The sequence below is a fragment of the Psammomys obesus genome, unplaced genomic scaffold (genome assembly GCF_907164565.1).
Source record: "Psammomys obesus unplaced genomic scaffold, mPsaObe1.curated_primary_1811, whole genome shotgun sequence".
Lineage (NCBI taxonomy): Eukaryota > Metazoa > Chordata > Mammalia > Rodentia > Muridae > Psammomys > Psammomys obesus.
In genome coordinates this window covers 31,630,794-31,656,917 of record NW_026587216.1, presented here as the reverse complement: position 1 = coordinate 31,656,917, position 26,124 = coordinate 31,630,794, and the positions used below count along the sequence as shown (strand labels likewise).

At 39.0% G+C, this 26,124-nt stretch overlaps 1 protein-coding gene across 4 annotated transcripts in view; it reads left to right on the top strand.

Moving 5' to 3' along the window:
• Nucleotides 1–26,124, top strand: part of St18 (ST18 C2H2C-type zinc finger transcription factor) — a 133,377-nt gene that overhangs the window by 43,004 nt on the left and 64,249 nt on the right. For 3 of the 4 annotated variants that reach the window (XM_055603514.1, XM_055603515.1, XM_055603516.1), the window contains 2 exons: nucleotides 101–131; nucleotides 22,795–22,985. In XM_055603514.1, coding sequence (XP_055459489.1) covers nucleotides 101–131; nucleotides 22,795–22,985 — 222 coding nt within the window. The remainder of the gene's footprint in view (nucleotides 1–100; nucleotides 132–22,794; nucleotides 22,986–26,124) is intronic. The other variant, XM_055603517.1, reaches the window with a different exon arrangement.

Here is a 26,124-nt window from a genome sequence, read left to right as displayed (position 1 = left end):
CTTTCTTTCTTTCTTTCTTTCTTTCTTTCTTTCTTTCTTTCTTTCTTCTTTCCTTCCTTCCTTCCTTTCTTTCTTTTTTCTTTTTTTTTTTTGTGAACAGTACCAATGGATTCTCTGATCCAAGAGCTCAGGTAAGATCTCCCCTAATGACTTTTTCAAATATTGATTGGTCCTGATTAGAGTGAATTGTTTTCTTCAGAATCCTTGGTTTAGAATGAGGACTAAGCCAAAGAGTAACTTCACTTTAGCTCTTTCTACTCCTCAGGGAAGCAGAGGAGAGTAGCAGCTGTGTTGACAATGGGGCTGAAAAATATTTGATCTGATATTCTAATGAAAGAAAACTTTTGGTATAATGTCAACAATTACTTGCTTTTCCTCACTGGCCCATTTTCCATATGCTTGTGTATTTTGTGTGGCTGGGTTTTGCACTGGTGGTCTATGAACTTGATTAATGAATTGCCTAGATTCTGATTCAGTTTTATTTTAGATAATTAAATAATTTCATCAGCTAGCTCCTTCTAGTTTTAGCCTATACAGTATAGACTAATGTAACAAGACTGTAGCAGGTCCTTCCATTTTTTGTTTTAGGTATTATAGTTTAGACAGGGTGTTGAAAATTCTGCCTTACTGAGTGAGAAGTTCATCAGTTTGTATTTCAAAGAATTATTGTCAAAGTATAAACTGTAAAAGAAAAGTGCATGGACTTTACTTTTGTGCCGGGTGATAAGTATGGATCTGTTTGCATTTTTTCTACATGCAGACATCCAGTTAGACCAGCACCATTTGTGGAAGATGCTGTCTTTTTTTTCCATTGTATGGTTTTGGCTTCTTTGTCAAAAATCAGGTATCCGTTGGTGTGTGGGTTTATATCTGGGTCTTTGATTCAGTTCCATTGATCCACCAGTCTGTTTCTATGCCAGTACCATGCTGTTTTTATTACTGTTGCTCTGTAGTACAGCTTGAGATCAGGGATGGAAATACCTCCAGAAGATCTTTTACGAAGATGTCCTCTAAAAGACTCCACCTAACAGGGGATCAAAGCAGATGCAGAAACTCACAGCCAAACTTTAGACAGCACAGGGAGTCTTATGGAAGTAGGGGGATATAGAAAGACCTGGAGGGGACAGGAACTCCACAAGGAGACCAACAAAACTAAAAAAGCTGGGCCCAGGGAGGACTGCAGAGACTATGCATCAACCATGCATACAGAGGATGTAGACGCCCTGCTCAGATGTAGCCCTCAGTCTCCATGTAGATCCTCTTGGAAAGGGAGAAGAGACAGTCTCTAACAGGAACTCAGTTGCCTGCTCCTTGATCACTTCTCCCTGTAGAGGTGACCTAGCCAGCCCGCAGAGGAAGATGATCCAGAGAATCCTAATGACATCTGATAGGCTAGGGTCAGACAGTTGGGGAAGAGGACTTCCTCTATCATTGGACTAGGGGAGAGGGGTAGGGGACAAAAAGGGAGAGAGGGTGGGACCCGGAGGAGATGAGGAAGAAGGCTACAACTAAGATACAAAGTGAATAAATTATAAAATAATAATAATAGTACAAAGAGAAAAGAAAGGGCTTCTGGTTAGGAAAAACACAGCCTGAAGATACAGTTTCTTTGAGGCACACAGTCGCACTTGCAAACCCAGGAAGCCCCCAATCTATGCACTGGCCTGAATTTCTGAACTCAGAATCCTGCTTGTATGTCCTGGGGGGAAGTTTCACAAAGAAGGAGTGTGCTAGTGTCTTACCTACTTACAGCGCAGAGAGGTGCACCAACACTTTACACAGCTTATTCCAAGCACTGTGCTTGGTGATTCCCTGAAATACAGGCTCTTAGTTACTTCTGCTTTTGTGTGGTTGAATTTATCCCAGCATCAATTCATTTGCTTGTTTAGAATTCTAGTGTACTTTTTATGAACAAATGCTAGCAGGGAATCTACAGGTTTAAGAGCAGGGCATATGATATGCGCATACATTTGGGCCAGATTAAAACTGTGGACCTGATCATATATAAAGTATAAGATTGCTTGGTTCCTTTATAACTTTGCCTTTTAAACTTACTCTCGTTTAAAAGTCCCGTGTTTTCGGAGGCTTGATGTTTAAATGACCAAGGGGTGAGAGAATATGAGCTGTTTGTTGTACCATGAAATGGGATTCTAGAAGTCTGCTGTGACCACATGGATGGCTTATCTGTGGTACAATCTTTTTAGGGACCCAAACCATTCACAGAGAGGAAAGGGACCTTTGAAATGATAAGCGTTTACAAAAATGACTATAAAAAGAGAGAACTTTGGAGGAAAAATGTGCATGTATTGACCTAGATGGAGTGTGTATCTCAGACGAAGATGAAGATGGAATTAAAAAAAAAAAAAAAAACATGTGGGGAAATGTGTTCTGTAACGTTTGTAGAAAAATTACTTTTTAAATATGCTATTAGTATTAATGAGCACAGTAAAACTAGTATTTGTTGAGCTCTTATGCACCAGGTGCTATTAATTTTATCATCCAATTACTTCATTTAATCCTCACAGTAACCTTTTAAGGTAGGAAATATGATGGCTGAAATTTTCAGAAAAATACATGAAAATCAGTAGCTAATGCCAGTATCCCACAGGTGCACAGCTAGTAATCCATCCAAGTTCTTGGTTCACAGGCCTGTTTCCCTCCTGGGCTGTGCTTCTTCTCACTTGCCACTAGCCCAATGTGAGGTGTAGATCACAGAGGTGTTGTTCCATCAGCTGGGACCATAAGAGGCTAGATCTCAGAGCGCTGCAGTTGGCCCTCGGGCTGACCGTCACCAGTCTAATTATGGACAAAGACTTCCTTGTCTCCTAGCTCTATAAAAATTATTCATATCAAATATCCCATTTTATGCATCTGCAAATAGAGTAATTTAGACAGAGAATAACAGTGGCTGGGGAAATTCAGATTTTCAGGCCTCTTTAATAAGAACCAGTTCTAAAAAGTACTTAAACTTTGTAATTGTTTATGCTCAGCAGGATAACTATGCTTTCTTGATCACACAATGTTTCTCACAATATAACTTGACCCAGGCATAGACCCTGCCTGTCATTCTACATATATCTTCTGGAGAAAAGTAAAGTAATGATTTATATGAAAGCATGGATTGTTGGTGTCCTTAGTTTCTATGTCCCTTTCCCTACAGTTACATCTAACTGACTCTAAAGGTTTTTTGTAATTGACCATCAGAGCCATATGTCTTAATTCTAAGTGTCACTAAGAAGTGTGGAATTCTATTCACAGCATAGGAGTTACGATTGTTTTGTAGAGAATGCTGGTAACTTTACATAGTTCCCTTTAACACGAACTGGGCACATTGCTGCTTTCAGAGTGAATACTTACAAAAAAATACTAATACAAATGAAGCTAATTTCAATATACTGTATATTGTTCATGGCACTAATAAAATTGATACTGACATTCTCATTTTCTTATTATTCTGTGTGCCAGCTACTATCATCACCATTAAAAAAGCAATTTATAACTACAGGTCTACCTTTAATCATCTTCCTTATTAGCATTTCCAGTTTTCCTCTAACACATTCAGGTTACAGGTGGTGTAGAGAAAGCTCTGCTGCCTTCGTCAGGCACAGCCAATGCATTATCTCCTCTCTTCTTATTACCACTTTCCTTAATCTGAACCTCATGCCATTGACTCTACTAATTCTAGTAATTGGCTCATGCGTTGCCAATCAGTTCACTCCCTTCCTCTAATTAGGAAAACATATTCTTCCTCTGAAATGACTTTCTTATGTGACTCCTTAGAGAGACAAATAAATACAAGGTCCTCAAGTACATTATTGTCCTTCTGTGGTTTATTGCTGCTTACCAATTTGCCGGCTTAAGTGTTATAATGAAATGTCTAGTTTGATGTCTTGTCTTACTTTTTTTTCTTGAATATTTTACTTTAGTTAAAACCCCACCTTTGATATGTTGTGTTAAGTATTAAATTGCTGAATCTTTAGCTGGGTGCAGTGGTGCACGCTTATAATCCCAGAACTTAGGGAGGCAGAGGCAGGCGGATCTCTGTGAGTTTCAGGCTAGCCTGGTCTAGAGAGTGATTTCAGGACAGCCACAGCTACACAGAGAAACTATCTCAAAAACAAAACAAAACAAAGCAAAATGCTGAATCTTTTATGAACTCTCATCAGTATGTTAAAAAGTTAATGTTTTGGACATAAATGAAAACTTTTCTAACTCACAGTTAGAGGGTGTCCAATTTTTCTATTTCTTGTGCTACATAGCCTCATATTAATACAGTATGTATTCATTTTTGATACTGTAAAGCTTGCATTAGTAGTCATGATTATATTAAAACTGCATGAATATTTCTAACAACTAGGTAACAACTAAAGAAAATATAACATAAACTTACTTGTTAGAAAAGCATCTTAAAATCTATCAGAGAAGCCTTTTACAGGAATGAAGACAAAACGAAGTTTGCCATTTAACAAGAAACCTCGGCAAACTATTAAAACACTATCATGTATCTGTGTGTTTGCATAAAATCTGATGGCATTTAACATGAACATTACCCAGTGGCCCCTGAATCAGTCCTTGAAACAATTTTCACAGTATCTAATTGGATCCACATACTAAGCCAGTAAAGTAGTCAGGACAAATGATACCAGCTGCATTTTAGGTCTGGAGCTGAGCACAGGGCCAGGAAGTGTTTAAAGTGCAGACTGACTGAGTAGGGGACTCATAGGCAGAGCATAGGTTCTGTCTGTCCACCACAGTAGCCTGTCTGTACTGTCCACCATGCCTCCAGTCCTGGGTGTCCTCTCTACATTAACTTAAACTTCATCAGCAGATTAATAAACTAGAGTGAAACATGTCCTGGATTAAAAATAAACTCTACTGTGATCTTCATTGTGAGGATATATAATTCCTTCTTTGCATATGGCTACTTAACAAACTGCAACCAACAGTAACCAACATCAACTGAACAGCAACACACCAACAATACACCTGCCACTCTGGCCTCTAGCACTTATACACCCTCTGAAAAGTCCCCAGAATTCCAAATATTACACACTCACATAAAATATCTGGCTGGCAAAATCACACCTCTGCTAGAGCACAAGACAAAACATAGTCACCTGCTGTGAAGTAGCCCCGTATCCCCATGTCTGAGATTAAAACAAAACATATTCTTATAATATTTCTGTTTTTTTTTTTTTTTTTTTTTTTGGAAACCAAAATTCTCACTACAAGAGCCAAAGTCACAGCAACCCAGAAAGAGAAAGTAAAGCAGTACAAATGACAACCCTAAAGACAGAACTTCTGCTAATGTGAATAATTTAGAAACTAAGACAAAAATACTTTCTCAAGACCATGTGGCTACTTCACACCTGCAACAAAACCACCAGTTTATTTTCTGACATTTATCTGAATGTGGAGATTTGGTCCACAAATCTGTTTTATTTTTTATTTTTCATTATTTCTCAACTAAAAAATTTGGAATGTAGGGACATGCACAAGGTTTTTTAAAGGGAAATTTTCCATTTGTAATGTCCTCATTTATCCTCAACTTCACCAAGACACATTGTAAGTCATTTGACAGAACTCTCAATCACACCTGAGTGGAATTTCAAAGGAGGAATGTGTGCCAAAATGGGTGACTGTTCAGTCAGTAGGGACCACCTCTTCTGATCCATTGCTCTAATTATACAGATAGAATTGTGGGTATGTGTACATATGTGGACACAGGCCAAGCTGTGAAATACTTTAGCAGACAAGTATCCTACTGAATCAGGAACAACTGGCTTCCTTAGGCTGTCTCTAAATCCAGGTTTATAACTTGTTCCTATAATCCTAGCACTTTTGAGGTGGGATTGCCTCAAGTTTGAGACCAGTCCGGGCTATTTAGGGAATCCCTGGCCATCCTGGACTACAGAATAAGACTCTGACTAGAAAAACCAAAATAAATAAGTAAATAAATGAATTACAAAGAATGAAGACTGCCTCTGATTTAGAGGGACTCTAATAAAAATGCTGGGTGCACAAGCTGTCCGTACGTGCTGTTTGCTACTTCAGGAGCCCCTCTGGGTGTCTGGACCCCCACGTGCTTACGTGAGCTGGTGGAGCAGTTTCTCCTTGGATACGTCCTTCTTTTCCTAGGGACCCAAAGTGTCCCAAAACAGGTGATGCTGATTCTCCACCTGCTTTCCTGGCCTCAGAACTCAGGGTGTACCTTGCTCTTTCTATTCATCAGTAGCAGGAATAGGAACCTTTTTGCCACTGTATTTGCTTAATATTCCATAACATGATCTTATTTCAGCTCATATTTTCATTTAGATTGTTATATAGCTGCTCTTCCCTGCTGTGGTTTCAGGTGTACTCCAAGACTCTTATAAAAAGTGAACTATTCTTGCAAAATATGGACAAATGGACCTTTAAAGGGATATTTGGGACCTATGAGACTCTTTCCCCATAGGCAGAGAAATGGTGTTATCTAAGGAATGGGATAGTTATGAAGGGAATCTGTGCTCCTCTTGTGTTTCTTGGCATGTGATACATTCTGCCCAGGTATGATGGAGTACATGGCTATTGTTGCACTGGTGTAACCCCTAGATTTTGAATTTCCTTACGCATCAAATAATGTATTTGTAATTCACTCAAATCAGCAGTATTCTGTTACAGCAGCAAAGCATGGGACTAAGACACCCCAAAGAATACTGCAGCTGGTGCCCCTCAGTTCTGAGCTGAAGTGTATTTATCTAAGTAGTATGGGTAGGCGCACGGGCTGCGTGGTGCTCAGGATCCAGTGAGACAGGCTGTGCAGAGGCATGTTCACAGTTCCCGAGACAGGTGGCAGTGTGGGCCAGGGGGAAGCTCCAGATTCTCGTTTTGCCCTCTGACCTATCCACTAATTGGGTAGACTCTTGAAAGCTAGTCTGTAAATTGCTGTTTATAAAGATATCTGAATAATAAACTGGGGATCATGAGATTAGAATGTCTGCAACCTTGGTCTAGCCAGCGGCCCGACAGCTGCCCCGCACCTGTTTTAGACCAGGCAATAAGCTGAACATCAAGTCTTAAGTTGTAAAAGCACAAAATTACAAAAGGCAAATGTAGCTCTTAAAGACCATGTACTATTGAGAATCTTACTTACTTTGTGCGTGTGCACATGGCATGCCACACGAGTAGCAGTCACGTCTCTTCTTCCGCTATGGGTTCTGGGTATCAGATTCAGGTCTTCAGGCTTAGATGCATATACCTTTACCTACCGAGCCTTTCTCTTGACATACTATTTTCCTATTATTCTTAAACTCTGAAACTATCATGTCAAACATGGCCAAAGCAAAATGGCAAGAGCTGTGCTTCACGGGGACTCAGGAGACCACCTCTGTTTTTATTGGTGCTTCCTCTTTGATCAGCTTTCGAGCACGCCCTTTCAGTTTAACTTAGCCCATCACTAAGGAGGGTCTGATGTGGGTTCTGAACTTGTAAACTTGTCACACTCTGGAGAGAATGGATTGCTTAACGACTCTGTGTTTGATCTCATTCACCCCCAACTCCTGCCAGATCCATTCAGCTTTGTGCTCTGTTCTGTTTCATTTTATTTTGCTTTCCCTGATCAAATTCAACTGGTGATTCCCAAATACTCTTTAATATGGGTCCTGCCCTGGTCAGTCTACCAAGGCATCATACCCTTAAAGTAAATTGATTCTCCTTATCCTAATGGCTACCAGGTGCCAATATCTCTACAACTAAGAGTGAAACATATGTGTTTACCTTTTCACCTCCATGTTGAGACTGTTTCCTGGCACTAGTTTCATGCATGCTGCCATCATTGTTGTGTATTCATATGTGCATATGTCCTGTTGTATCTTTAAAACACTGTTTGTTGTTGTTGTTGTCATCCACCATCTCTGGCTCTTACAATCTTTCTAGCCCCTCTTCTAATATAACACCTGAGCCTTGGGATAAAGCGTTTATTATAGATGTCCCATTTAGGGTTGGACAGTCCGTAGTCTCTTATTCTCCAAAGATTAACCAATTGTGGGATCAGTGTTATTTACTATACACTGAAGAAGAAGCTTGTCTAGTTGAGAGAGAATTGAGAGATGCTCTAATCTATGGATATAACAATAAGTCATCAGGAATGGTTTTCATATCATGTCTATCTGGGAGAATAATGGTAGGAGGTTCTTCCCTGGGCTCTGTGTTCTATCTAGTCATAGGCTTTTGACCCTGTAATGGTGTGAGGTGTGAATCAGGTCTTAAATCCAATCAGAATGTAGTTAGTTACTACCATAACACTTGTGGCACTATTGCACCACAGTCTTGCTGGAGACATTATTGTAGCTCGCAGGGGTCCCAGCTGAGTAAGATTTATGACTGCTTCTCTCATCCCGTAGGGTGCATAGCACCTTTCAGCATCGCGAAAGCCAGCCAGTTACTGTGAAGCTTCCAGCTCAATACCAACTCAATTTTTCCATGTTTCATGAACTTAAGTATACGGTGTCTTCAGTAACAGGGTCTTACTGTCGAGTTCTGGAGGGTAGGTAACCAAGAGCAATGATTTGGGGTTTTCTGACTTGAGCGTTTTAGGAAAAATCACTATTGTGAGTAATTTAATGTTCCTAAAACTTAACCCCAATTAGAGAAGAGAAGTTACCTATTACTTTTGGCCTATAGAAAGAAAAAAAAAATAGTGTCATAAATAACCTTGCCAGTAAACTCAGTGTTCTATGACAGCAGACTAGCCACTGATATATAGCTACACCTTACTGTATTGCTGAACTTATAAAGAGGTAATGGGAGAAGCTGAAATTACAGTTACTGTTGGATACATGTTAGCCTGACAGCATTCTGTAAATGTGAACATGGACACAAACTTTTTAAGAGAAATACCAGTAAATCAGATAAGAAATTCTAGGTATTGTCCTGGTCTAATGAACCATAGCTCTGTAGACATCAAAGGCAGAAGACTGGATTTGTCATTCTAAGTGACCCATTGATATTTTTAGGACTCGTAAGGCCTGTTTCAAATGCATGCATGGTCCTTTCTCCAGGGCCCTCTTTCGTGATTTCCTGGTTCAATATTATATAGCAATGTGCCCACAGGGAGGGCATCAGGAAATGACTGGCTCTTCAAGGGAAAATTCTGTACAGAGAGAACATAGTATTTCACCAAATGTGACTTCATGTTTGAACAAAAAGTAGGTCAATGATAACCTAATAAATATTTAGCAGAAATTATGTAGGCATTTAGGATAACCTGCTCTTCATACAAAATGGACCATGTTAATACTGCGCCTTGTTTAATACTTCTGTGAATACGTCCTCAGGTTGCTGTGAGTAAGTATGCTGTGAGTAAGTGTGCCCAACCTGTGTGCCTCTGTGCTGCTTCTTCTGCCACTCACTGCCTCCATCGCTTGCTTCAAGCTTGATTACTCTTCTCCCCTCTTGTTTATACTTCCCATCTTCTTAGACCAAAAGTTCTTTATTTATCTTTCATTACTATTATTTTTATTTGTTATGCATTGATGTTTTGACTGCATTTATGTCTCTACAACATATGTGTCCCCCATAGAGGCCAGAAGAGGGCATCAGATCCCCCAGGCCTGGAGTTTACACATTGTTGTGAGCTGCAATGTGTGTACTAAAAGTCAAACTTAGGTCCTCTTCAGGCGCAACCAGTGCTCTTAACTAATGAGTATCTCTAGCCTCTGCTGAAAAGTTTTGCCGAGTACATGCATCGTACTTGGCTGCTATTACAATGATCTAGGAAAGTCACTGAATTTAAATGTCATAAATTTTGAGCTGAATAAAGAACACTCAAGACTCACTATGAATGGCTATCCTGATGGAGCAATATGACCAACATATATCAAGAAAACCTACTGTGTTGGCACATAGACCAGCACGTCTTTCATGCTGCATCAGGAACCGTTGGCTTTCTAAACGACCTCTACTCATGGTCAGCTCTGACCAATGTCTCTACTAGGGCATTTATAATAGCAGTGTTTAAATTCTCTGCTGCTGATACATCCTTCTTCCAGTACTCTGAGGGTCTTCAGTGCAATTCTCCTGTTATTTTTTTTCCTTAGGATGCAGCAGCATCACTTCCTACCAAAGGTATCTCTGAACCAACAATAGGCTCTACGAAGTTCTATGTCCAACAGAGCTGATCGTGCTGCATCCTTATAGACATTGTAGCCAGTCAGGGGCTTCTAATTCCCCTGTCTCTCAGGAGTATTCCCAAATATGGGATGTGCTGTCCCCCAAACCCACAGGCCAGTTTGCCATTGTGTTTCCTTGTCAGTGATGGGAAATACAAAATACAATAATTTAGCTTTTTTCTTTTTTAAGAAATGGGTGTGTAGGGATGTTCCAGACCACTGACCCTCTAAATATATAATAGATTTTTTGCTGGATTTATGTTCTACCTCCTTTTATAAAGGCCTCTAGAATACTTGCCATTTCTTATTCATCTATTATCATTAGCATGGTGCAATCAGCATACCTTACTAGTTCAGTGATCTGGGGTTCTGAGTTATCCAGATCCTTTTAGATGTCACCAAAGCAGAGGACAGCACAATTATCACAGAAGGCAGCATCATCAGAGAGTTGGATCTCATGTCTAAGGTGACTCATTATGCATATGCAAATTTCCCAGGATCTGGCAAAATTACAAACATTGTTATCTCATGTCGGATATCTATATACTCAACCTGTACAGGATATGTCTTTCCTGAGGCTCTTCATTTCTATGAGAAGGAGAATGCAGAAAAGTTGGAATTCCAATGACAAGACACAGTGAGGGTCTCTGATTTGGGTGCATTTCAGGTTTTGTTCTCAGATTTTGGATGATGTTATTCTGCTAATGCAAGTGTCTCACACCGGCCACAAAACTGCAGTTTGAATTGCTACTTGTTTGAGTTTGTTCTAGGCCATTATCGTACAAAATCCACTTTGGAGAATGAATTAGAAAAGTAGGGGGCACCAGCTGGGAAAGAAGTTCAGCTGGACTTGTCAACACTGACTAAACTGGAGGTGGTAGTGCACACTTCTTATCTCAGTGTTTGAGAGGTGAAGGCAGGACAATCCGGAGTCTAAAGTCATCCTCGAACACATAGTTTGAAAGCAGCTCATGAGACCTTGTCTCAAAAAAAAAAAAACAAAAAAAAAAAACACACAAACAAAAAAGCGAAGAATGAAAGCAAGGAAGCACCATCATGTAGCCTGTAAGTTTAGGGTTACTAACTGGCTCTTCCTTCAGTGTTACATTTGGATCTGCTACTGCAGTGATGGGAAGACCAGCTCTTTCTTGAGGATTGCACCCGTTGCTCACTATTTATCAGCTCTTACTCCATTAGTGTGCAGAAGCCAAATGTATCTCTTCCAGTGTGCATATAGACACTAGGCATCTGGCCAAGAAGCAGGAACTAGGACATGTCTGAGGCTACACTTATCACCTGCCTCCCCCTTTTTTCATCCTAATCAGGGTCCTCTCTTTCATTCGGTTTTTCCATACAATATATTTTGATCGGAATTTTTCTTGCCCACCTCCTCCCAGATCCTTCTTACTACAAAACTTCATGTTCTCTGTGTCTCTCCATCTGTCTCTCGGTCTCTCTCTTTCTTCTCTGTCCTCCCAAGAAAATGAAAATCAATACAAACAAAAATCAGTAAGAAAAAAAAAAACAAGATTCTCCCCCCCAAACACACAAAACAATGGAATCTGTTTTGTGTTGATGGACTCTGTTTTCTGTTGGCCAACTACTCTTGTGCATAGGGCCTGCACAGAAGTATGTTTGATATTCCCAGTGGCATCCATTCAAGAAAACTGATGTTTTCTTTTCAATGCAGATATCAATCGTAATAGCTTCTTGGCTAGGGTGGAACTATGTTCCTTCTCATTGCTGGGATTTTATCTACTAACCATGTCCCTAATGTAGCTTCATTCCCTGGGTATCAGCTTAAACACTGTGTAACGGTTCTTGAAATGTTTTTGCAGTCTTTCCTCATCAGGGCAATTGTTCTACAAACACATTGTCATAGATCCTCATGGTAACAGGTGAAGGAAACAATAGCCATAAAGATGTCCCAGTGATAAGGACTTCCCTCACAGGGAATCACTGGACTTGGATTCTGAGAAGTGTCTCAGGCCTACAAACTTGACAACAGATAATGGAATTTAATAGGGTGGGTTTTCTGGCCTGTGTTTCTATCCCAGGAAGGGTCATGTTTCTCCTGTTGTTTGCAGTGGCTGTTGTAGAATTTCTAAATTAGAGTGAGATGTGGCTTCTATAGTCTTCCAAGATTAGTAGTCTTCCAGTTTATCAGCATGCTAGTGCCATCCCCCAGGCTCCTTGACAGGGTGTTAAATCCTGTAGCATGAGAGATAGCTTCCATACCAACTTCTTTTATCCAAGTTGATGTTCCATACCTTTGATCCAGCACCCCTGGGATCCAGCCCATATGTACTCCTCCAGCTCCTGCCACAAATAGTAGCTAGATCCTGCAGCTCACTTGGCATAAGAGCCCTTTCTGCTCTTAGCAGGCCAGATGATGTTGTGTATTGACCTTGTTTTTTGTCCAGGATGCAAAGAGGGAAGATAGAAGCATGCATTTTCTTACAAAATAATATATATTTATTTATTTATTTATTTATTTATTTATTTATTTATTTATTTATTTATATCATCTTCGGTGTGGTACAAGAAGAAGGAGATTTCATGAGATCAGACATCCAAGGCACTATTTGGACATATTTCTGAGTGTATCCTATTTCCATAGCCAGTAAACATGTTGATTTAACATGCTCCAGATTGTGCAGCCGTCAAATCTTGCTTCTCAGTTATAGTCACAACAGTTACAAGTCTTAAACCAATATTCACTCCTTTCTGAATATGACATGTACTCTCACAGTAGTGCAAGTTAGCTTCCTCTTCCAAATATGTTCAGAATTTTTCATCAGCCCTGTAGGTACCACCAGAGTCCAAATCACCCACCAGTTTTTATTGGTATGATTAGTAAACTTCCCATTATTCTACGTGCTTCTAAACTCATGGTCTGCAGTGTCTGCTGAAAAGACCAGGTCATATTACTAACAGTAAAATCATTATGTGTCATCTCTCAAAATACTACAGAATCTTCATGTCTCCATAGAGTCAGAACTTTTAAATCAGCAAATAATTCTCGGCATTATCTGGACCCATTGTCTTTCTGATCTAGTTTCCAGCTACTCCTGGAACATTGCAGACACAATACTGCCCCTGAACCTTTAGTTTTGACTTGCTGTTCCTCTGTCTAAAATTCTGACTACTGTTTTTTGTGTTTTTCCTTTATACACGTGAAATTTTTATTCATTTAATTTTTTCTTTTTGTAAATGCAATATTTTTATTAACTCTTTGAAATGTCATACAGGCATACAGTATATTTTGGTCATCTTTTTACTCCAGTCCTCCCCCTAACTCCTCCCTGATCCACCTGCCACCTCTTCATCTCCTCCCAACTTCATGTCCCTTTTATCTTTTTTTAAATAACCCAAGTCCAGTTTATGATGATTATATATTCATAGCTCTGGTCCCACCCACTAGAGTGGATGATTTACCAGGGATCATGCACTAAAATAAAGCTGACTTTCCTCTAGAAGCCACCAGCTATCAATAGCTCCTCGCTTGGAATGGAAGCTCATGAGGTTCCCCCTGCCCTTCCACCACATACAGGCACACACAGCCACACACACACACACACACACACACACACACACACACACACACACATCCTGAGTTCTTTTTATAACTGCTTTTTTTTGAGATTATAATAGTTTAATTTACCCCTTATCTTTCTTCTTTCCAAACCCAAATCCTCCCATACACCTCTCTTTGTTCTCTGTCAAATTAATGACCTCTTTTCTCATTAGTTGTTGATATATACATATATATGTGGGGAGAGAGGAGTGTATTCCTAAATACATAAATATAAACTGCTCCATGTGTATAATGTTACTTGTATATATGTTTCAGAGCTGACCGCTTGGGCTTGGATAACTAACTGATGTGCTTTGCCCTTAGGAAGACAATTTCTCCCACTCTCAGTATTTCTCAGTTGCCTATAGTTCTTTGAATGGGGCCGAGGCGTCTTGAGCTTCCTACAGCAACAAAGACTCATCGAAATTGGCACATCTATCGGTGTCCTCCTTGATCAGCTCACATTCATACAGTCATGTGGATGAGACTTCACAGACGTAGCTTCTGACATTTTTAGGACAAGGTCTCACAGCAAACTTCCCGATATTCTAGCTCTCACAGTCCTTCCACCCACTCTTTGGAAATGACCTCAAGCCTTACATGCTGAAATGCTAGAGTTATGTAGTAGTTATATCTGTTAGGGCTGCATTTCGGTTGTGTTTTTCCGTAATGGGCTCTGGCAGTTGCACGTGTCTTTGATGAGGAGTGAGGTATCTTATCTGTAGATATAAGGGCAAATATTTTGAATGTAATTAAGTATTATGCTGTTTTAGTAAAGTGGTGGCTCTTAAGCTCTCCTCCAGTATCCATGACTTTACTAGCCCTGGTAGTTGGCTAGGTTTCCAGTACCAAGCATGATTTTCCTCTTGCTGACTGAGAAAATTGAATTTTCTTAATGGAGATTTTTCCTGATTTCCCAATATCTGGAGATTTGAGCTGGAATATCTTCGAGAAACTCAAATGTTAAAGGCTTGATGCTCAGCCTGGCTCATGTAGAAGGCGGAGGGCACATGAGGATGTACCCTCAAGGGGTTGTATGAGACTGTCCGTGTCCTGTTCTTGCACTCAGCCATAAAGTAAAGAATTTTGATATGTTTTGCTGCTACAACAAGACCACCGCTCATGGTGAAACTTCCAAAACTGTGACTAACAATGAATTTTCTCCTCTTCTTCTGGTATAAGTGTATACTAGACACTTTGCTTCAGTAATGTAAAGCTGACATGCTATCTAAACATCTGACCTTTAAATTCCTGATTCTTCTTTTTTTTAATTTTTTATTAATTACACTTTATTCATTTTGTATCCCCCCATAAGCCCCTCCCTCCTCCCCTCCTGATCCCACCCTCCTTCCCCTTTCTGCATGCATGCCACTCCCCAAGTCCACTGATAGGGGAGGTTCTCCTCTCCTTTCTGATCTTAGTCTATCAGTTCTCATCAAAAGTGGCTGCATTGTCCTCTACTGTGGCCTGGTAAGGCTGCTCCCCCCTGATGGGGAGGTGATCAACAAGCAGGCCAATCAGATTATGTCAGAGGCAGTCCCTCTTCCCATTACTATGTAACCCACTTGAACGCTGAACTGCCATGGGCTACATCTGTGCAGGGGTTCTAGGTTATCTCCATGAATAGTCCTTGATTGGAGTATGAGTCTCTGGGAAGTTCCCTGTGTTCAAATTATCTTGTTCTGTTGCTCTGATTCTTCTTTTTATTCATCATTTTTTCAAAGTATCCTCATACGAACTATGTATAAAGTATAAAAAATTTACAGGAAAATTACAATTTTATGTCTCTTTTTCTTTAATAAAAATTTGAGAGATTTTTTTCGACTTCATTCAATGCTATATCTTTATTGAATATCCTCTTATGACTATCAGCTGAGCTATAGTACTGCCCATATGTATTAATATCGTTGAAAATTGTTGGGTTGTATTTTTCCAAGAAGAATACAAAAGCCTCAGAAATCAACTGTCCTAATTACTGGTTATTGTTCTAAGTATAGCCCGAATTTGTTTTATAATTGTGGTATGGAATGCAAATGGACTCAAAAAGTTGTTGGCTTGATGGAGGTTTTGCACCTTGTCTGTTAGTTCTGTCATTAGGTTTTTTCCACATTGTGATGCCAACCCAAATTGCTCTATTTATTACTGGTTTATAGATGTGTCACCAAGCTTTGAATAGCAGTCTTTCTATATTTACTTTCTTGTCATCAAATTTTATTTGTAGAGTGTTTTGGGTTTCTTCAGTTAGAATCCCAAGGCTGGGGAGAGTTGTAAAGAGTTTGCCTTCAAGTGTGAAGACCTGAGTTAATTCCTAGAAGCCATCTGTGTGGCTTCAGCTATCAGCCACAACAGCATCTATATAGTCTCAGTGCTACCATCTTGAAATGAGAAACAGAGACAGAAAAAACCCTGGAAAACTCATGGTCAGCTAGCCTGGCCTATACAGTAGCAAGCAAGAGACCCTGTCTCTCAGACAAGTTGGAAGACAAGATTGGATACCCCTGATCCACACACATTTGTGATGGTGCATCTACACCCACATATAAGCAAGAATGTAAATATACACACATATACAAATCACACACACACACACACCAGTTTTAAAATTACAACAATATTTTCTGTGGAAAATATTCTATTAATCATCATGCCTTTGTTTTTATATCAATCTTCTTAGTATTTTCTTTCAATTGATTTGTCAAATTTTATTTTTGACAATTTTCTTTGTTGGATTTTATTCATATTTATCTCAGATAACTGAGTTCATGTACAGTCTAATCCATTACAGCATCCACGTGTTATTTGATGGGGCACTAAATTTTCTCTGCTCAAACACACCTAAGAGTATTTATTTTTCTCTCATTCTCAAATAGTATTTTTTAATTTTTTAAATTTACTTTTTGAGGGGAAGAGGGGAAAAGAGTACAGGGAAGAAAGGAGGGAGGAGCACCCTTGGGATGTAAAATGAATAAAATCAAAAGAAAATCTTAGTCTTAATACAGATTCATATTTCTTGGCTCTTGTCAATGGATCTGTGGTGTTCTGACCAGTTATAAGAAGTCCATAGTAATTCTTGCTCTGAGTTTTCCATGAAAGTGTTGAAGCATGTAAATGGTTTCCTTGGATGCAGAGTTTAATAATCTATTTTTCTATTTCATTTATGAGGGCTCAAAAACAAGTGCATTTCTGGCTCTATAGTTTTAATTGGCTTAATATCGTCTAGCTTGCATTGGGAAGAGATTACTATTGAAAACAGACTAGAAAGAATAGTGGCAGGGTTTTCAGTGTGTTTTTTTTTTCTGACACATGAATTTTTCACAAATTTAACTTACAGAAATCATCCTGTGGTGACTCTCTTGTGACTGCTATGTGTGGCTTGTGTGAGTGAGTTAGAAACTCAGTTATATGTCATACAATAGTAAAAGCATTTCAAATTGGAATTTCAATTTCTAAATGGAGTCTTTTCTTAGGAATGCAACCCAAAAAGTTCTCATGGGCAAATACAAATTCTAAGAAGCTAGTTTAATAAAATCAAAACCCAAAATATGATGTTTAAACTGTTTGGTGCATTGATTAAGTCCCCTGGGGAGGCCTTTGGGTATTTAAAGCAACAGTTTGATTGAATAGAACAATAAATGCAGAGCTGACTGTATTTTTTCTCTTTCTTTCTCATCTGCTAGAAAAATATAGATAATAGAGCTCATTTATTTTCTTTACATTTCAGAGCTCTGCAGATGGGAAAACACAGCCCAGTGGAAATGATTTCTGGCAACCTTGAGAAGATATGTTAGCATTTTGTGGCATTTCTCTCCGTGACATGTAAAGCATGGCTTTCCCTCATTGCAGTGTCACAGTGAAGTGTCACAATAAAGCCAAAATAGTGTGCCCTCAGGGAAAACTAGAAAGGGACCATTTTCCATGCACACACAAAGGGTAATATTTATTATAAAGCCTTTCATTTTAGCTCCAAATGCTGTCTGGGCTGTGAGTATTTTGCAATAGAGAAATGCACAGAATGTGAGATTTAAAGCAAATGTTATGTGTAAACCTAATTTATGTAAATGTAAATAAAAAGTGAAAAATAGAACGCTCCCATGGGCGTGTGTGCATTCTTAGTCCGCAGAGCGCTGGGAAGTGGCAGCATCAGCTGGTACTTGGTGGAGCCCAAGGAGCACTGAATCGAGAACCACCCCACTCTGTCTTGACCTGGTTTGTCAGCACAGATATGTTATCTTTAGTCCTTAACATGTATAACATAGAAATTATCCTCCCCACTTGCTAGACGGGAAATTTAATGTTACAAAAGATCCAGTTCATGGCCAACTGCATAGCCAGGACTGCTGAATCTGTTTCAGTACCCTTAACAGAAGATAAATCTAACCCTGTACTTTTTGATAAATTAAATTTGTCCTTCGGTCGTTTCATAGTTGCGTGTTTGTATTCTGATCACTCTTAGCTCTACTCTCCTGTCTCACCCTTCCACCCCTGTCATTCAACTCTCCCTAGAAACCTCCTTTCCACATCCACCTCTTTTTGTTTTGTGACCCACTGAACTTAACCAGGGCTGTCCCCCGTGGATGTGAAGCTATCCACTAGAGCTTGATCATCTCATCTCAGTTGAAGGCAATGATCTCCCTTTCCCCTAATATCTATAAATAGCCAGTAATTCTTCAGTGAGGGAAATGGCCCCATAAACCAATTGATTGCGTGTTGGCAGGCCAGTCTTGCGCAGGCCCAGTGCAGGCAAACTCCACTGTGGGGAGGATGTGCTTCAGTGGCTGCCATGCCCAGAAGGTTGACGTTCTCCTCTTGAGCTAGCATGTGCGTTCTTTCTGTCCACACCTGGTATAGTGATCCCTAACCCGTCCACTGCCCGGGGAGTGGTGAGATAAATGTCCTGTTTAGAAGTGAGTGCTCATTTATTTTCAGCACTTTTGAACAGCTGAGTCTTTGTATTTGCCATTGTTCAAAGAGAAGCTTCTCCAATAAAAACTTAGAAAACCATTGGTCTATGAGAATAAAAATTATTTAGAAAGCATGAATTTGTACTTTTGATTTAAAAAATATGCACAATATCTCTTCATCCTATACTCAAAATTATTATTTTATCCAAATTGTGATTTTTATCACCATTGACAGCTATCTTATAAGGGCCAAGCTGCTTCTCCACTTCAGGTCACTAAAGATCTTACCTGTTTAAATATTTATTTTAATTTAATTATGTTTGTATGTGTATGTCTGTGTTTGAGTGTATGCAAATGTGAAATCAGGTGCCGGTGGAGACCAGAAGCACTTTGAAGCTGAAGTTATATGCAGTTGTAAGCTGCCTGATATGGGTATTAGGGTCTGAATTTGGGTCCTCAGCAGCACCTGCTCATAACTGAGGCGCTGTCTCCCAGTCCTTACCACCCTGTTAGTTTCTAAACTGCTGCAGCTCAGTAGCATCTCTAGATAAAACGGTTGTCATGTAAATGCACCTGAAAATCACTAGCCAAAGCTTTAGGTCAAGCACCTTCCCTCCAACTAGAGAGTTCTCTTCCTGCGTTTTGTTAAATGCACACAGAATTGGTCCAGATGTGATGTTCTGGTCTGGCAATATGGAGGACAAAACAAGCCTTGAGACCCTGCACACTGCATTCAACACTCAGTCCCAAGTTAGCAGCTTTGCTTGTTTGTTTGTGGAGTGCCACTTTCTATGTATGATAATGTTATAAAAAGATCAAGTCTGAAGGATCACCCAGACTGTGGGCAGCCCCTATCATTAGTGAAAGAAATCATATTTCCAGGCTGATTGGCCCTTGCTAACTAGCCCCGTGATAAATGGCTCCCTGTGTCAACAAATCTCCTTCCTCTACCACCTTCATCTTCTTAAATATTATGATGCTAATGCTGGTTCACATGGAATTCACCTTTCTAACACACTTTTAAATGTGTGATGCACATTGTTACATAGTGATACATATTGACCTGTGAGATTTGGTTAACAGATCTCTGGAGTTTCTTCATTTTGCTCGATTAAAATTTTGTATGTTTATCAGTAATTCCCCCATTTCCATCTTTCAGCACACAGCAACCCCTATTTCTTTTTATAATGTTCTTTAATTTCTCAGACATTTTATATAATGTATTTTGATCATGCATGTCTACCACATGGACTCCCTTCTAGCAGCCATGTCTCCAAAAGATAGTGACCCTCCCTCAGCAACCATTAGTTGATAATGGCTGCTCCCACAGGGTGAGGCCTCTGTGGCACCTCCCTGCACGCAAATTGGAATATTGACTGGCTTCATATTGTGCAGGTCTTGTGCAAATAACCACAGCTGCTATGAGCTGATGTGTGCAGCAGCCATTTCCTGTCTAGAAATCAGTATTTCCTGCCTCTCCTCATCATCCACCAGCACCTACATTATTTTCATTCATTCTTCAGTGATGCTCCCAGGACCTTGGATTAGGGAGGTTAATATAGATGATTCAGCCACTTGAAGTACAGTTAGTTGTATTTGAATCCGTAATAAATTTTAAGTCTCTTCATTAACTGTTACCCACTGAGGTAGTGGGGGTTGTTTTTCTGACCAAGGCAAATCCATAGGTGTAAACAATTATTCAGATGTTTGTCAGCATAACTATTTAATGTAACAAAAGCAATAGTTTCTCCTCTGGGGCCTGTGATCTCCCCAGCCATGAGGTTTTGCCTAGATTTATAGCACCAGGCATAAAATCTCTCCTGTGGACTAGACCCCATAGCAAATCAGAGAGTGGATAGTTGTTACTTTAACATTCACACCACTATTGCAACGTTGGGCATATCTTGCCAGGCAGGGACTAGGAAAGGCCATTGATGACTTTTTCCTCTAGCAGCCAGTATAGAATATACTAACTAGTAGAGAAATAATTTCCTTGTCAGTCAAGACAACAACTATTTCTTTGATTCTATGAGCTAAACCATTCTGTGTTTCTCATTTGTATGAAAAAGCATGCACATTTTTCTCTCTGTATATATGACTTATTTTTCAAGGTTTATCCATTTGACAAATATGGCAATATTTTTTTCTTGTTTAAAGTTTAATTTTATATACTGTATGTACAAACATTTTCTTTGTCCATTCATCTGTCCATGGATGTTGAGGTGTTTCCACATATTGGTTACTATAAATAATGCTACATGAAACATTCAAGTCAATATCACAATTCCTCAAAAATAGACCTATCATTTCTTCACCAGTATGACTTCTGGGTATTTCTACAAAAGAATTAAATTAGGAGTCCATTAAATCTTCATTTGAATATTTTTGTTAGCCTCTTTCCCAATACCAACTTAAATCACTCCGATTCTAAAATACATTTTCTGCCTCTGCCCTTACTATGTGAATGGCATAGGAGTCTCTCCTTCTTTCTACAAATTGTCCTGGTTCTGCAGAAAGGCTGAGCAACCTGACATAAATATTTTCTGAGATATTTCAGGGAGAGGGGTGTGAAAATTCATTGGATTTTGAAACTTCCAGATGTTCTTGAACTGTCTTCACATATCTGTTAGCCCTTACATCATCTTCGTGTCTCTGGCCTGTCCCTCAAAAGGAGCTCCTTGTTAGGATGTGAGTACAAGGGCATTTCTGTCTGCTGTGCCCATTCTCTTTACATCAGCATGGTATGCACACTGCAGACTTGTGCTTTCTTCTCAGACCTGCACTTGAGTCTGCATAGTTCTCCACCTTCTGAAGGACCCCTTACCAAGGTGCCTGGAGCTCTTACTGCCATATTGTCATTTTCCTTGTCCTGACTTTCCTCTACTTACTCACTTTCAACCTACGTTCAAATCTGTGAAAACTCATTAGTTTAGCTAAGAAAATTTACTCATTTCTTTCTGTCTCAAGAAATTTTAGTTCTCTAGTTTTCAGTTTTTGAGAGTTTTTTTTGGGTTGTTTTTTTGTTTGTTTGTTTGTTTGTTTGTTTGTTTGACTCTTACCCCTCTCTCCTTCCAGGTTTGTTTATTTTTTTTCTGTGTCATCCCTAGGAAGTTTCTGCCTCTACCTTTTTGATCTTTAAGAATGTGTATCCTACTTGATTTCCTGAACAATGTCACCATCTTTGCATGTGTTGATGTGAGAGCAGGACAAGTACCTCTGCCCAGTAGTGGGTATTACCAAGAACTGTTTGGTTTAGAGCTGGAGTTAATAAATTATTTCTCTGCTTCCAGGATTCTTTCTCTTGGATTTTTTTCATGTGAAGCTCACTCGTTTATCTTCAAAGAGCATTTAACAAATATCTGTCACGGACTCACTATTGTTGAAATCCTATGATCTTCAGAGATCTTGCCAGGAGAGTGTTTCTCTTAACTTCACACAGTAATCTGCATTAATTCTGAGTGAGGTGCATGTAGGAAATCTGTGTTGAAAGGGCCTGCCTCGGGAGCATTTCCAAACAGAGCCATGTGAGAATGGGAATAAGGATAAACTGCTGGCCATTTTTGTGAAATCCAATCTTATTTATCCTCCTCTTATTTGTTTGTTATGTGTGCCAAATAGGTGAAAAATCCAAAGGCACATTGCCAGGTAACAACTCTTTACATCTTTGTGTCACTGGAGATGGGTTGATTGCATGTCTGTAGCTTGTTCCCTTGCCGAATGGCTCTTTCAATCAAATCAGTGCCTACGACCTGTGTTACCTCAGATTTGAGGCACAAGCATGGCAAAGATAAGCAACTTCAGTGTCATATCACTACTGGAGAACCTGTAGATTTGCCACACTGGTACATTCTTTGTACCTGGTGGTATTTCTTCACATTAGCTGTTTCTAGGGCTTGAAAACTGGTTCAAATCTTTTTTTTTCACCTCCTGCATATTTGATGAAGTGAAGCACAGATCGGCATGTGCTTCCTCAGGAGTAACAGTGAGTTTTCAAATTCTTCTGATGTAGACTTTTCAGAGACACTGTTAGCACGAATGATAAACCCGAACGAAACTCCAGGTTCCAAGTTTCCAAGTGCTTTGAGTTATAGTTGGTGAAAGTCAAATCTCAAGCTGCAGTAAATGCCACATTACGTGTTCTTAATCTGCCCTGCTCTGCTCACTTCAGGGTTGCATACGATTGCTCTATGGCGAAGAAGAGGAGAGCTGAAGAGCAGACGTTGGGAGTGCCAGTTAACAAGAGGAAATCTCTGTTAATGAAACCCCGGCACTACAGCCCAGACACGGACTGCAAAGAAAACCCAGACAACAGGAATGAGGATGACAGCCTCTTAGAAACAAATGATCACTCCACTGCAGGTAGCAAAAAGGCATGGCCCAAACTTTATATATTCCTGTCATCAAAAGTCACTGTTAGTCTATGGAGAAGATAGAGTTACTGTAGCTGTTAAACTATATTTGGGATTTGGAAACAAAAACCAAACAATTGTTTCACTGATTATTCACTCAAGGCCCCATTTATTTTAATCAGATTCTGTTTCGGAGCTATAGTTTCAGCTTGCATTGGCTCACTTACAAGTCATGATCAGTTATGCCGCTTAGTGGAGAATGTAGAAGATACTATGCCTTAAATCTGAAGAGTCTATGTGAGTAAAAGTCTGTATGAGTAAATGCTTAATTTCAAAAAGAATCCTTCAAATTATAGGACATATTTAAGTTTTAAGATAATGATTTTTTGGGGGGGACAGGGTTTCTCTGTTTAGCCCTGGCTGTACTGAACTCACTTTGTAGACTAGGCTGACCTCCAACTCACATCCATCCATCTTCCTTTGCTTCCCTGAGTGCTGGGATTAAGGGTGTTCACTATCAAGCCTGGCTTTAAAACAACTTTTAAATGATGATTGATGTACTGTTCACACACTACTGATATGTATACACACATTTATTCTCTATGTTTATAGCTAAAACAATAATAAATAATTTTTATCAATGTTTAATATTATTTAGCCCAAAAATATAATAGTAATATTATAACTCAATATAGGTGTTCTATGACCTTAATGTTTTTATATACTTCAAATAATACTTAGAACAATTGATTGTAGAAATGATTTAAAGCTGTTATCCTTGACACTTCTTCAATGGGACAACAATAAAAAAAAATACTTCTGCGCTTATATTTCTAAAATAAGTAATTTAAGTTTACCTTTACAATACATGTATTCAATGCTTGGCACAGTCTTCACGTGTCATTTTAAGGATGGGTGAAATGTAGCTACTACTCTAATGACTTAGAGTTTGTTTCTTCCCAGTTCTCAGCTGCTGGCAATCACATTCATCCAGGAGCTAAAGTGTCATGGATTGATTTGTGCATGAGACTAAAGGGTCAGACATGCAAAACTCTCAAAAACCTAGGAAAAGTTTAAGGTATGAGGCCTGACTGAAAGAAACTGAAAGTAGAGATGCACAGGTCTGATTAAATATGTAACTACTGAAAGTAACGTTCTAAAGAAAGTTGAAAACAATCACTTGTTCTCAAGTGATTGATTTAAAAACTTAAACAAATAAAAGATAGTAATATTTATAGATCATTTTTATAAGTAGAATTCTATAAACACCCAAGGATATTATTTTTAAAGGTACAAAAATATGTGGACTGAGGACAAGTTTCAGGTCAGAGAATCTTCGTATCTTAACAAGTATTGAAGAGTCCATGGTTAAAACACTGTCTTCTGATTTGTACATGGCTAATGATGTTTTTTTTTAACTTATTTCAATAGTATATGATTTTAATTAAGCCTTGGAGCTCATATTTAAATTATAACCATCATTAACTTTTTCATTTTCTTGATCTGGCCACTTTTGTATGTTGATTCATGGATACAGCAGATGGACTCTGATCTTAGAGGAAGTTCTTTGATCACCATGGACAGAGTCAAGTTCTATTCATGCAGCTAATCAGAAGATCTTCCATCTTCTGCTGTATCTATTTGATCATCATAAATACTTAGGATCAGTTAAGTGAATATATCTCTCAAATGTATTCAGTAAAATATTCAGTCATAAGCACTATGGACATCTATTTGCAGGCTTACAGAGCCTAATGGTTGCCCTTAATATTAGAAATACTGCTGATAGTGATGCTGAAATTACCACAGTGACTATTAATTTTCAGCTCAGTATATATTTCAAACACATAAATGATACCATTTAGTCCATTTTACAATGCCACATAGTGTGTAGAAACCTTGTCTTGGTATTAAAGATGAAATCATTAAAGACCAAAGAGAGTTTATTCTGAAAGTAGCACAGTTTGCAGGCTGGAGAGAAAGTACTTAATAGACAATCTAAAGGACAAGCGAACTAACTCTTCCCCAGTTGACTGTGCCCTGCAGGCTCAGTCCCCCATGCCCACACTCCCCTCAAAATGCATACTGGGCAGAGGTTTCACTATATCTACATGAAGTTGCAATGTCTAAAAATGGTAGGTCATAAATGTTCATATCCTAGGTCACCAGAGGAAAGATTTTGAGTTGCCTTCAGTTTTTGAGGAATTTTAAGAACATCCACAGAAGAAAAAGGAGCCAAAGTTAGTGCTCAGTCCAACAAAAGTGCACCTAATGTCATTGCTCCTTGGCTCCAGGCACCCAAGGTCTTTACCTTAACAGGAGTATGTCTAGTTGTATCTTCAGCTGTGCTGCTCAGACAATGAGAGTATAAAGTACTCATGAACGCTAAGGTCAGGCTCTTGAATCCTATAAGTGTTTCATTCCTTTTTATGGCCTAAACTGTACCACATGCACTAACTAACCTGTCTCAAGAATACTAATGTGGGCACTAGGGTGGATAGTTAGAGATTCCTTCCTCCCTGGGGAAGGTGAATACCAGGAAACAAGACAAGCTCAGACTCCTGGAAGAGATAGAAAATGAGCGTCATCATGGTTTCAAAGTATACCTATTGGGGAGTTCCCAGCAACATGGCCATAGCTGGGACCTGAAAATTCTTGCCCAGACACAGCAGTTTCTAGGGCTGAAATCACACTTTTAATATGTCACCCTCAATAAAAAGCAAATAAAGGGCAAACTACTCCAGTCTCAAAACTTTAGAACATAAATTCATTTTATATTTTTTATTCCTATCAGAATTTCATATTCAGAAGTTTAAATAAATGAATTTGCCTGTTGTCCTCCCTGGTTATAGAAGCAGAACTGAACTCAGTAGTAATAAAAAACAAAAACAAACAAAACAAAAAGAAAACCAAAAAAACAAAAACAACAAGAAAAAAATCACACTAAGGAGTTCATTCTAAAATTTGTGACATTTACAGAGAATTTCTAAAATTGTTTTCAATCAGAGTAAACATATATAGATGACAGATAGATGGACAGATAAACAGACGATAGATGATAGATAGATGGTAAACAGATACACAGATAGATGATAGATAGATGATAGATAGATAGATAGATAGATAGATAGATAGATAGATAGATAGAT